Raw genomic sequence first — 12,233 nt, 5'->3', positions numbered from 1 at the left:
TCAGTGTGTATGATCTCAAGAATCTCAGAACTCCTTTTGGCACCTTTAGTGGTCTTAGTGGTTTGCTTTCCCTTTATGCAATCCACACAAGTACCAAGGTTTGTAAAATCAAGAGTTTTTAAAACTCCATCATTCACTAACCTTTTGATTCTCTCAATGGAGATATGTCCTAATCTCCTGTGCCATAACAAAGTGGAGTTTTGATCCATTAGACTCCTCTTTATGCCAACATCAGTATGCAATGATAAATAATTGTTTTCAAAATTGGGATCTAGATCAATTTTGAATAAACCATCAATTTTTATTCCACCACCAATCAATTGTTCACCTTTAAAAATACTAAAAGTTGAATTGATAAACCAAAATCCAAAACCCACAGCATCCAATTTGGAGACTGAAATTAAATTTCTAGAAAATTCTGGAATAAAAAATACATTTTCAAGGTCTAAAACATATCCAGATTTCAAAATTATTCTAAAGGTCCCAACAGCTTTTACTTGTGAAAATAGTTTGTTTCCTGAATAAACACGTTGTTCATTGCTTGCTGGCTTCCTTGTTGTGAGAAAACCCTGCATTGAGTTGACAATATGGATTGTAGAACCCGAATCAATCCACCATGTATTATTAGGAGCCTCAACAAAAAAAGATTCATGACACACTAGAGATATAAGATTACCTTTTCTTTCGAGCCACTTTATATATTTTTGGCAATCTTTCTTCATATGCCCTTCTTTCTTGCAAAAGTAACAAGTATCCTTCTTGCCAATTTTCTTGATTGGCAACTTGTTCTCCCTTTTGAAGTTTTGGGCATGCTTGCCTCTCTTGGTCTTTCCCTTAGCATGAATAGCCATGTGAACACCTTCTGGCTTCTCATGTTTTAACCTCTCTTCCTCTTGAACACACATGGTCAGAAGTTCATTTACTGACCATTTATCTTTATGTGTGTTATAGGATATTTTAAAAGGAACATACTCAGAGGGAAGAGAGTGCAAAATGAAATGCACCAAGAATGACTCAGATATGTCAATCTCTAGGGACTTAAGTTGAGCTGCCATGTCCCTCATTTCCATAATGTGCTCACGCACACTTCTGGAATTATCAAAGGACTTGCTTGATAGTTTCTTCATTAGGGTGCTGGCTAAGGCCTTGTCGGAACTCACAAATTGTTCTTCAACTGCCTTAATGAATGCCTTAGCCTTAGTGCATTCAGGGATGGAACCCCTGATGCCTTTAGAGACATGAGATTTCATGAACATTAGACTTAAGCGATTTGATCGCTCCCACCGTTCATGTTTAGTAATCTCTTGTAGCGTACTTTCCTCCGTGAGGGCGGGTGGTTCGTCCACACGGAGCGCCAAGTCAAGCTCCAAACACCCCAATGTGAAAAATAAATTTTCTTTCCAGTCAGAAAAATTGTTACCATTAAGCATTGGAACATGAAAAGTTCCATCCATTAAAGCAGTAGGAATAGCTGCAATAACCAAGAAAAATATTTTAATGCTATGAAATAACTTTATTTAAATTAACCAATGTTAACTTAATAGTAAATTTCAACCTACCTGTGGGCAAAGGTTGCATCAAGCATGAAATTTACTCTTTATTAATAAGACTAATAAATTTAACATTAATAAATAAAATTTTCCGTACCTGTGGGCCTAAGAGAAATTTTATTTTTAATGTTAAATTTACTATCTTATTCTAATTAATTCATAAAAATAAAAACATCCCTGTGGGGATTGGCAAATTAAATTTATGAATTAATTACAACATGATGTTAATTTTCCGTATGAAATTCACATATATGATCTTGATGCAATTATCATCATAAAATCAGGATGCTGTGGCTCTCCCAAAAATTATTATGATAATCACGACTTCATTAACATCATTAACTATATAGATGCCAAAAAATAAAGTTCCCAAGAATAAAAGACAAAACCATCATGTTAGTGGGTAAACAGTATTTTTCCAAAGTACAACCAGATAGTGTCCCAGGTAAGCGGGGGGGCGCACAACGGCACACTTAAGTCCCATGACTTGTCTTGCCAGAGCTTTCCGATTGCAATTTTGGATAGTACCATAAACATTCACCAATACATGAGATTTAATTAATTATTCTCAGGTCCAGGCATCAAACAATTTATATTTAAACAATTAATAAATGTATCCTTAAGTTCATGCATTAAAGAAATAATAATTTAATACTGAACAATTTAAAAGATAAGATAAATATAAATGCAATATTAAAGCATAATAAACTAAATAGCCCAATGGTCTTAAAGTGACCTTAGGCTCTTTATTCCTTAAGAGCCCAAGTTCGAAACCCAATGAGCCCCTTTTGTTTTGTTTTTTTTTTTTTTTTTTAAAAAAAAAAAAAAAAACTGAATTGGGTTTGGGTAAAGTAAAGCCCATACCCAATAGCCCAAAACCACTAGACCCGGTTTCCTTATGGGTTTGAAAACCCTACCCCGCATCCTTAAGTCCTAACCCGGGAACCCTAGCCCTTGCGCCGCCGCCGCCGCCGCCGCTTCACCTTCACCATGTGCCGCCGCCGCCCCTTTAGCCTTCCTCATGCGTCGGCCACCATGGGCTGCCGCCTAATGGCCTAACAGGTTTTGGCGACAGGCGAAAGGGTCACCATTCAGGCCAGTCGACAAGCAGGCCTTGTAGGGCTGCTGCCGTCGTCCTTTATGGGCGACCCCGGCGAAGAGCCGTCGTCCCGATAGATCCTTATGCGAGCAACGGTGGAGATCGAGCGTTCGTTGCCTGGAGCGGCATCCTTACGAACGCCGGGCCCGAAATGTCTACCCACACGGGCTGCCGCTGCATTGAGCCACGGCGGTCCTCATCAGGCCGCCAGCGCTCACCTTATGCGGCCAACGCCGCTGCTATGGGGAGCCGGCGAGCTCTGGTTCCGGTGGGCGGTGGGCATCCTTCTGGGTACCTTGTCTCTTTCGGCTATCTCCTCGTTTTGTTCCAAAAATTCTCCAGAGACAAGAAGGGCAATTTGGTCCAAAAACAAACATTAAGTGGTTCATTTAGTTTCAATAGAGACAAAATGCTTTATGCTCCTCGCCACAATTTTGTTTCAATAATCAATAAACAAAATAAAGTATTATTGAAACAAAAAATAAAATTTTATAGCAGGCATATCTCAAAATTAACTGAGCAAATATGGATTAGAGGAAAGCTCTGATACCACATGTAAGATATTGAATATATATAAATGCTAATTAACTATATAATTAGCAGCGAAAATTTAATATATATATGTATATGTACCTCCAGCCATTGCTTTGCTCAAGCAACTTGAAGAACGACTCCACAGCAATCAAACTAAAAACTAAAAACAATTTTATTGCGAGGTTCTTCTGACCTATGCCTACCAGTGAGTGCCAATTGATGGAATACACATGCCTTATTTATAGGTAGGTCAGGGGACCCTCAATTAGAGCTGTTACCTTAATTATTCCTCCCATCAAGGAATAAAAAATCAATCAATACAGCTAATTGATTCCACAAACATTAAATCATTAATTAAATCAAATACTTGTTCCACAAGAATTAAATCAGTCATTTAATTCATAATATTTGATTTACATAATAAGCTTCAAATTGGAATAGAATATTGAACACCGTAATTTTATAATTACAATAATATATGTGACATAAGGGACATACTTAAATGGAATTTCTTACAATACATTCTATCTTTTCCTGGCATCTTTGTGTTGTCAGGCTCTCTGATTGTTCAAGAAAAGTTAATGAGATTTTAATTTTTTTTTTTTTTTTTTTCTAAAATAGAGTAATGCTGATGCATCTTAAGTATATAGAGTGCCATTTAGTGTGCTTTATATCTCACTGATTGTGTGAATATAACTATCATGAAGAAGTAATAGTGACCAAATTCCATATTCAATGAAATAGCGATTTCTTCAATAATAGTGACCAAACGTTCAAATAATTAAATGCCATAAAATTTTGTTAATATACATTAATGTTAAAAACTATTTTTTCTAAGCAACCGTAAAATCGAAAACCAATTAAAGATGTTTCAGTTTTTTTTTTTTTTTTTTTTTTTTTTGTTTTCATAAAAACTGGTTTGGTCATCTAATAAAAGTTGATTTATCTAGGGATGCTTAAGTTGGCATCTTTATTTGTGGATAAAAAATATAATAAAAATTTATCTTTATTCATCTATAAATTTGTGTGTGAATAGTGAGAGATGTATGTTAGATTTACATAGAGAGAAAAGGGTTCGCGAGAGAGAGAGAGAGAGAGAGGGAGAGACATAAAGTCTCAGAGATATGTGAGAGAGAGACTTTCTAGAGTCCCTGGGAGAAGGATCTGTAGGAGAGAAGGAAGAGAGACCCCAAAAAAGGTCTCAATTTCCCCTTTTATTCCCAGGTGCAAAAAATGGTATGCACACGTATCACAAGGTGAGTGAGTGATGGCATATTGTAAATAAGTGTAAATAAGTGGGGCCCATGGTGAGATATTTTCTCCCCAACAAAGGCCATGCAGATTGGGGCAAACCCAGAGGCCTTCTACATCTTCCATTATCGTACCCTGTATTTTTCACCCTACTCTAGATCTGTTGCAAATCAGAGCATACGATGCACGGTGGGGAACTGCGTGGTGGAGAGATAGGGAGCTCACGGTGCCAGCAGGGGAGAAAAGGTGGGTTTGGGAGGAAAAATCTCGTGGGGAGAACTGAAACTTGCAAGAGCTGATGGATGGGTTGGTCAATGACAGTGATGGTGGGGAGACGCACGGTGGGGAGAGGAGTCACACAGTGCATGCCGGTGGGGGAGGGGGGAGAGAAAATTGGTTTAGAAAAAAAAAAAATGAGGGAAAATGAAAATGGGTATCACGGATTGGTTTTGATGCTTGGTTTTCAATTCTTTTTATTATTATTATTTTTTTAAGTTGGGTGAACGTGGGTTGTGCCACGTCACTGTCGTGCTTACTGTTCAAGCATGTCGGTGTTTCGTATATCATTATTATAATGATAATGATAAAGGCACAACTTAAATCCAACTTTATTATAATACTCCTAATCGTGTGAGTTTCCTAACAAATGTGACGTTAATTGTAGGCTGAGTCTCGCGCATGTTTCTTTCGGGTGTGTACAAAGAAGTCAGTGAAACAAGAAGGTTAACAGAAGAAGGGAAAAAAAAAATGCTTCACAAAATTTTATGAACTTTATCTCCAAATCAGATATGGATATCGTATTTTCAATTAATCACTTCCGTTATATTTTTTCATAAAATTCTCAAAATACCAATTTTATTTTATTAAAATAAAAAAAAAAAAAATTATAAAGATTCAAACGTTTTTTTTTTTTTTAATAAAAAAAGCATCTTTGAAATTTTTTTGCAACATCTTTGCAATTTTTTATTTTTAATTTGTAAAAGAATGAGTATTTTTGAAATTTTGACAAAATTTAATGAAAAATCCTAACGAAAGTGAGTAATTGAAAGAAATTAAAAGTTTTATACCCATAATTGAGAGTTTTAAAACTTTGGGGTAGTTTCAAAATGAGTTCAAGTTCATAAAAGTTTTGTGAAGTTTGTCCAAAAAAATAAAAGAAGTTTCATACGCTCATCTCTTGCCTATTCATAATTCAATGTTGGATTTGTCCATCTCTTGTAGAGAGATGGACAAAAGATGAAAATCAGATATTAAAAAAAAAAAAAAAATCCAATTAAGCCCTTTATGTTATAATTTTCTTTTGAGCACAAGTACTTTGCATTGTTATGGAAAACGATGTTTAAGATGACAATAAAAAGTAGCATACTCACATTCTCATCAATGAAAAATCCTAAATAAACATTTACAAGTATAGCAAACAATGATATAAAAGGAATGGGATCCTCTCCATTTCAAAAGTGATCAGGTTAGTACAATTTAAGAGTGTAAAATGGTCTTTTCAATTAACCAGTTTCTCTCCATTTATTTTGAAATGAAATGAAAAGATTATTTTGCCCTCGTATTTTTACTTAACCATTCCTCTCCATTTCAATCCTTTTGGAATATTATAAAAGGCAGAGCGAACGGCATTGGATGCAAGGAATCGAACCGCATTCATTGCTGGCGATGAGTTTCTGCCACTTATATTGTGAACGGCGGTTAAAAATTTACTTCAGAAAAATTGATTCTTTTGACCAACTTAAAAATCAAAAGGACATGTAAAAAGAAACTCATTCAAATTACATCAAAATAACAATTTAGCTGGAATTGACGGCGCCCGGCGACCAATTCGGCGACCATGTTGTGATACTCTTATAAGTTGTATTTACTATTTAGCTGAATTTGTGAATGAATGGAAAAGGATTGAATGTGTGTAATTGATTACGCAAATGGATTGACCAAGAATGGGCCGATGAGTTTCTGCCACTTATATTGTGAACGGCAGTTAAAAATTTACTTCAGAAAAATTGATTCTTTTGACCAACTTAAAAATCAAAAGGACATGTAAAAAGAAACTCATTCAAATTACATCAAAATAACAATTTAGCTGGAATTGACGGTGCCCGGCGACCATGTTGTGATACTCTTCTAAGTTGTATTTACTATTTAGCTGAATTTGTGAATGAATGGAAAAGGATTGAATGTGTGTAATTGATTACACAAATGGATTGACCAAGAATGGGCAGATGAGTTTCTGCCACTTATATTGTGAACGGCGGTTAAAAATTTACTTCAGAAAAATTGATTCTTTTGACCAACTTAAAAATCAAAAGGACATGTAAAAAGAAATTCATTCAAATTACATCAAAATAACAATTTAGCTGGAATTGATGGCGCCCGGCGACCAATTCGGCGACCATGTTGTGATACTCTTCTAAGTTGTATTTACTATTTAGCTGCTGAATTTGTGAATGAATGGAAAAGGATTGAATGTGTGTAATTGATTACGCAAATGGATTGACCAAGAATGCGCCAGGCATCAATTACAAGAAACTAAAGAACATGACTAAAGTGGACCCGAAAAGGTTGTCAATGATTTTACAAATGAAAGCTCACTTTTTTATATACTAATAAAATGGCCCATAACAAATCAAACAGGCTTTCCTCCCAACTGAGCCCAACTAAGCCCAAATGCCAGCTGATTAGTTAAACCTATTTTATACATAGAAAAAATTCTAAAAGCATGTTTGGAACATTTTGAAGCTTTTTGAACCCTTAAAAGTGTTTTTAAAATTTTACCAAACGTGTATTTTTTTTTTTTTTTTTTTTTCAAATAAGCTTTTTGAATATTAATAACACTTTTAAGCCTCTCAAACGCAACCCCAAACAAGCCTGAGACTCTAATTCTCATAGACAAATTTGTGGCTTTTCGATTCCAACAATATGGCTTCCAAGAGGCCTACTTTAGCTTCTCAAGGTCATAAATCGTCAGTGACTGCGGGTGAGTTTTGCAAGTTTTTTCTTTTAAAGTACTTTTATTCTTTGCTATGTAAGAATTGGGAAACTGTAATGAATTTTGCCTAATAATTTGTCAGCGCTTCAATTGACTGCAAGCTTCTTTGTTTTTTGTTTTTTTTTTCCTAGCTTACAAACAGAATGATAGACATTCTACCTTTTCCATGATCCTTTTTTTTTTTTTTGAGCAACGAAACATGTGCTAATCGTTTACACTATGTTTTGCTCCACTCAATGGAGCTTTGATGTCTTTACAGTTGTATCAGAGTGATTTTGCTAATGCTCGTTTCATAAAATGCGTAGGAACTAGGCTTCTCTGATGTCTAGGCTTTTGATGTCTTTACAGTTGTATCAGAGTGATTTTGCTAATGCTCGTTTCAGAAATGTATCCTACTCATATGTTTTGTTTGTACAAGCCCATATAACAGTAGTGTGTAACGTGATTGCCCTTGTACTCTTCATTTAGATATGTGAATCACAAATTCAGAAATCAGTTCAAAGCAACCATTGGAGCTGATTTCTTGACAAAAGAAGTGCAGTTTGAGGATAGGTTATTTACATTGCAGGTTTACGATCTCAAACCTCGTATATCAATTGGGCTTTTTCACCATAATAGTTTATGAGCAGTCAACTGATTACTTCTTTTTTGATAAGGAGAATTGAAAAGAAGCAATTAGTTGATTGCCTTGTTGAATTGCTTAAATTTATGATATTCCCTTGCTAACGAAAGTGCATGTGATGTTCATTGCAAATGAATGTGCATGTAGCAACCAAGAACTTAAAACAGTTGACTTTTGATGTTTATGAGGAAACTCCGAGAAACTTGGATGCCCCTTTTCTGGCTGAGCACTAAGGGCTGATCATGCACGCTCGCACACACACAAGACAATGTCACAGGAGAGAACCCCATTAATCATGATGGTGCTTCACCTTTTTTCACCAGCACTAGTTAATTTTTTTAACAATCTTGGATGTTCAATAGGTCAAGGGTTATTTATCCAAGAGATAACAAAGTGAAAATATGAATTATTTGATTTTATTTTACTGTAAAAAATGTCATGTTTTTGCCCTTACATGCACTAGTATCCACCATTCAAATTCAGGTGAGAAAAATAGTGGTTTGGCTCCGATAATACAAACCAAATTGTTGAAGATGTCTACTTTACTATTTGTTCTTTTTTTTTTTTTGACATGACTATTTGTGTATTTACTTGAATGGTTATGATCTCATCACTAATGCATACAAAAATGCATTTGGATCAATGTTGATTGCACAATGTTATATATATATATATATATATATATATATATATATATATATATATATATATATATATATATATATTGTGTAAGCCCTTTATTTCTAGAATGATTTTGTACATATCAACATTGGGAATAAATTAAATGTGTTCCTTGGCTTTGCTAACAAACAGAACGAGTCTTCCATTATTTTGTAGTATTTGATAGATGTTTGGAACCACTTGGGAACTTCATTTAGAGGTCCTAATCATGGATTCATAATTGTGAAGAATATTGATTAGGGTTCAGGAACCTCTCATCCAATTATCTAAACATCAGTTTCATATCTGGTATCCATTTTATGGTTGCAAATACATCCTTGTTTGGATGATGTTCTTTGGTCAAAAGTGTATACTGGTGCAAAAGTCAAAATCGCCATATTTGACACTGGCATTCGAGCTAATCACCCACTTTTTCGTAATATCAACGTATTACCGATAGGGAGAATCCTTCCGAGTGTTATTTGTTTTTATGTTTAGTGTCATTATTTCCATTGCAAGCAAACTTTAGATGTGCTTTTAGATGAGGTTTTAGTGGAGGAGTTGATTACTAGTTTTGAAGTTGTGTTCAGGAGCGAACAAACTGGACAAATGAGGATATGCTAAATGACCACCTCGGACATGGGACATTTGTTGCTGGTGGAGATGCAGAGTGTCTCGGTTTTGCCCCAGATACTGAGATTTATGCTTTTTGCGTATTTACTTATGCACAGATAATGCACATTGTTACTTCTTGTGTGTTCTTATATTTAGTTTTCTATCTACACCATTCTGACTTGAAGTTGCATTTATGTCTCACTTTCTATCCTCAATATTTGTTTTCAAGTTCTGCAATTATTATGTGTGATTCTGAATTGCAGTTCATGCGTCGGATTGTTAAATACTTCAAAGTTTGAGAAAGCCAAGCACAACTTTTAAAATGACTGAATCTATCTTTCAATGGTTCATTAAAATTCGTTTCCAGGAAGATTTTGAGAAGTTTGTATATAGTACATTATATGTTTATTGGGCTATTGTTATACTTTTGATTTTGTCAAGAAAGCTTGTTGAGATTATGAGAAGATTTTATTCAGCCTATTGCAGGTATCATACACGTCATGGTTCCTTGATGCGTTCTACTATGCCATTGCAATCAATATGGATGTATTGAATTTGAGTATAGGTGGACCCGATTACTTGGATCTCCCGTTTGTGGAGAAGGTAAGATGGTGTTCACTGACTTGATAAGATTGGATATAATATAGTATTCATCCAAAATAAAATAAAATAAAAGATTGGATTATTATGATTCTCTTACAGTTAAATTGTTAATCATCCCTTGTCCAAAAATCATTTTGGTTTCTTCCCTTTCCCCCACTCCTACCCCTCTGGATTTTTAAGTAACGGGACAGTACATGCAAAGCATATCTTACAAATTATGCGAGCAAAAGTTAAATTTGTGAAAGTTGTGTGGATTCCATTTTTCTCTTCTCTAAATTGCTTGCTGTCTTAGTTTGTAATTGTTGGTGTAAAGTTGTATATCTAGACTTGTAATCTTCGTTAAAATTGAGAGTTACATTATTGTCACTCTCCTATACTGCCCCGTTCTTGACATTTTTAATAAAGTACTGTATTGTTCTTTTAAGCAAGTTTCTCTGGTTTATGTAATCTGTCTACGTAGTTTTCTCATTGTAAACCAGTTCAGAGTCCTTGCTTATTCATAGAAGATAGTCATAATCCGTCGCGGGATTGGCCACCGTCTCCACAATGCACCCCTCGACATTGTTCATATGCTTTTATAACATTTAATGTGTTAATACTTTTTTCAGCCTTGAAGCTTCTTTCTATGGTATACTGTTTCTCTGATAGGAATTTCACTAAAATTACGCTGCTTTGTATTGCAGGGTTTGAGAGGGCTATACGCGGGCTTCTATTCTGTAGGTCTTGGGTCTACTGTTTCACGGGGTTTATGTTTCTTCTTGCAAGTACTAATGTTTTGGTTGTCTGAAATTGTTCTTTAGATTTTTCTCATCTTTTATACATAGCCAGAGCTTATTTGGAAAAAAAGATTGGTTTTTGTTAGGTAGACAGTCAAATGTAAAACTCTGTAGTCAAACCTTATATACATTTAATGTCATTTGCAAGTGATATATTTACCAATTCATGCTTAAGTTTTATTAGGTTCAAAATGGTTGCTAACAAAAGGAAGGGTTTGTGTGCCCATATGTACTTATATGATAAATACCACCTGCTTGTAGTACATTTACCTTAGCAAATGAATAACACTTTTACTTATAGTTTGGTTAACAAAAAAAAAAAAATCCTATCAATTGCAGCATGTCATTTTAAAGTAATAGCTCCTAGAAGATATTATTTGCATTTAGATTATCCAATGGTAATGTCCTGCCTATTGCTTCTTTCATTTGAGAAAATCAAAGGATGCTGCTCATATTGTGCTGTGATCTTTCGGTTTGATTGCTTTCACTTGTATATTTCTGATTTAATTTGTTGAATGTTGAAAGAAAAAAAAAATTCGATGGTTTTGAGAGGATGGAGACAAAACTAAAAGCCATTATGCTCAAATCTCTTTATGTTTGGATGGCTGCCTTCAGTTGTTCTTGTTTCCTAATTTTTTTGAACTTCTTGATATGTGTTTTTCTTTTTCTAAATTTTAGTGCTTCTCTTATATACTTTTTGTGTACTTGGGTTGTGCCTCTCTATGCTTCTTAATGAGATTGGATTACTTCTCAAAAGAAAATAAAAAAGAAACAAAAAAGATTGTTATATTTGTAGCTATGATAGTCTTGATAGAGCAAAACAAAGGCATTCAAAAAACAAGGAGGAGAAGCTGAGTCCTGGTCTTCCTACTGATGTTTCCAAATTTGTAGCTTGTCAGGTTTGTTTGTGCACGAATCCTATTTGCTTGTAAAAACGAGATGGCAGTTTCAAACACCTCTTCATCAAACTCGACCATATTTTGGCTCTTACGATCTACTCTGCATCTTACATTAACTTGCTAATAATATGCACTCTGAAAAATCCCTTTTCCTTGCAAGTCTCATATCAATTTTGGCTCTTAAGTTCTGGCAATCACATGAAGCTTAATTATTTTCTCTTACGCCATAGATTTTCATTTTTTCTTTCCTAAGTAAGACTTAAACTTAATTGGGTCTATCAGGATCCCACCCCTTAATCACCTCAACTAAGGATCAATCATAGTGATGTTGATATTTAAAATTCAAAAGATATTCTCTTTTTATAATGTCAAAGTTGCCATCTAGATGCCTTTGTTTAGTTGACAGGTTTTTGTTTGAATGAAGTGCCGATCAAGGATATAAATCAAATGTGTTCAACTTGGAGCCCAACCACCATCGTACTATTATTATTTCATGTTGGTCCTTGGGATATTTGGCTAATGATTAAGCCCCATTTGTTGATTTTTTACCACTAGTTCGCCTTTTTTTTCTTTTTAACACAAAAAAAAAAAAAAAAAAAAAAAAAAAACCACATTAAAACCACTTTTCCTTA

The 12,233-nt window shown here is 34.6% G+C and overlaps 1 protein-coding gene across 1 annotated transcript; it reads right to left on the bottom strand.

Moving 5' to 3' along the window:
• Nucleotides 1–534: 534 nt before the first annotated feature.
• On the bottom strand, nt 535–1,430 carry LOC148582997 (uncharacterized). Its single transcript, XM_088511769.1, has 2 exons — nt 677–1,430; nt 535–569 (listed from the first exon to the last, which is right to left on the bottom strand). Exons 1-2 carry the CDS (start codon nt 1,428–1,430, stop codon nt 535–537), a joined length of 789 nt encoding a protein of 262 aa, XP_088367895.1.
• Between the last annotated feature and the right edge of the window lie 10,803 nt (nt 1,431–12,233).

This window comes from Corylus avellana, chromosome 11, assembly GCF_965113065.1.
Source record: "Corylus avellana chromosome 11, dhCorAvel1.hap1.2, whole genome shotgun sequence".
In the NCBI taxonomy this organism is placed as follows: Eukaryota; Viridiplantae; Streptophyta; class Magnoliopsida; order Fagales; family Betulaceae; genus Corylus; species Corylus avellana.
The sequence above is the reverse complement of the archived record's forward strand: the minus strand, read 5'-3'. Positions and strand labels throughout refer to the sequence as shown.

What these genes read in the sequence shown, in the direction of transcription:
- LOC148582997 (XM_088511769.1), bottom strand. Translation starts at nt 1,430, where the DNA reads ATGCTTAATGGTAACAATTTTTCTGACTGGAAAGAAAATTTATTTTTC. An exon ending in AAAGTGGCTCGAAAGAAAAG is followed by an intron (nt 570 to 676) that starts GTAATCTTATAT and finishes AACTCAATGCAG; the next exon opens with GGTTTTCTCACAACAAGGAA.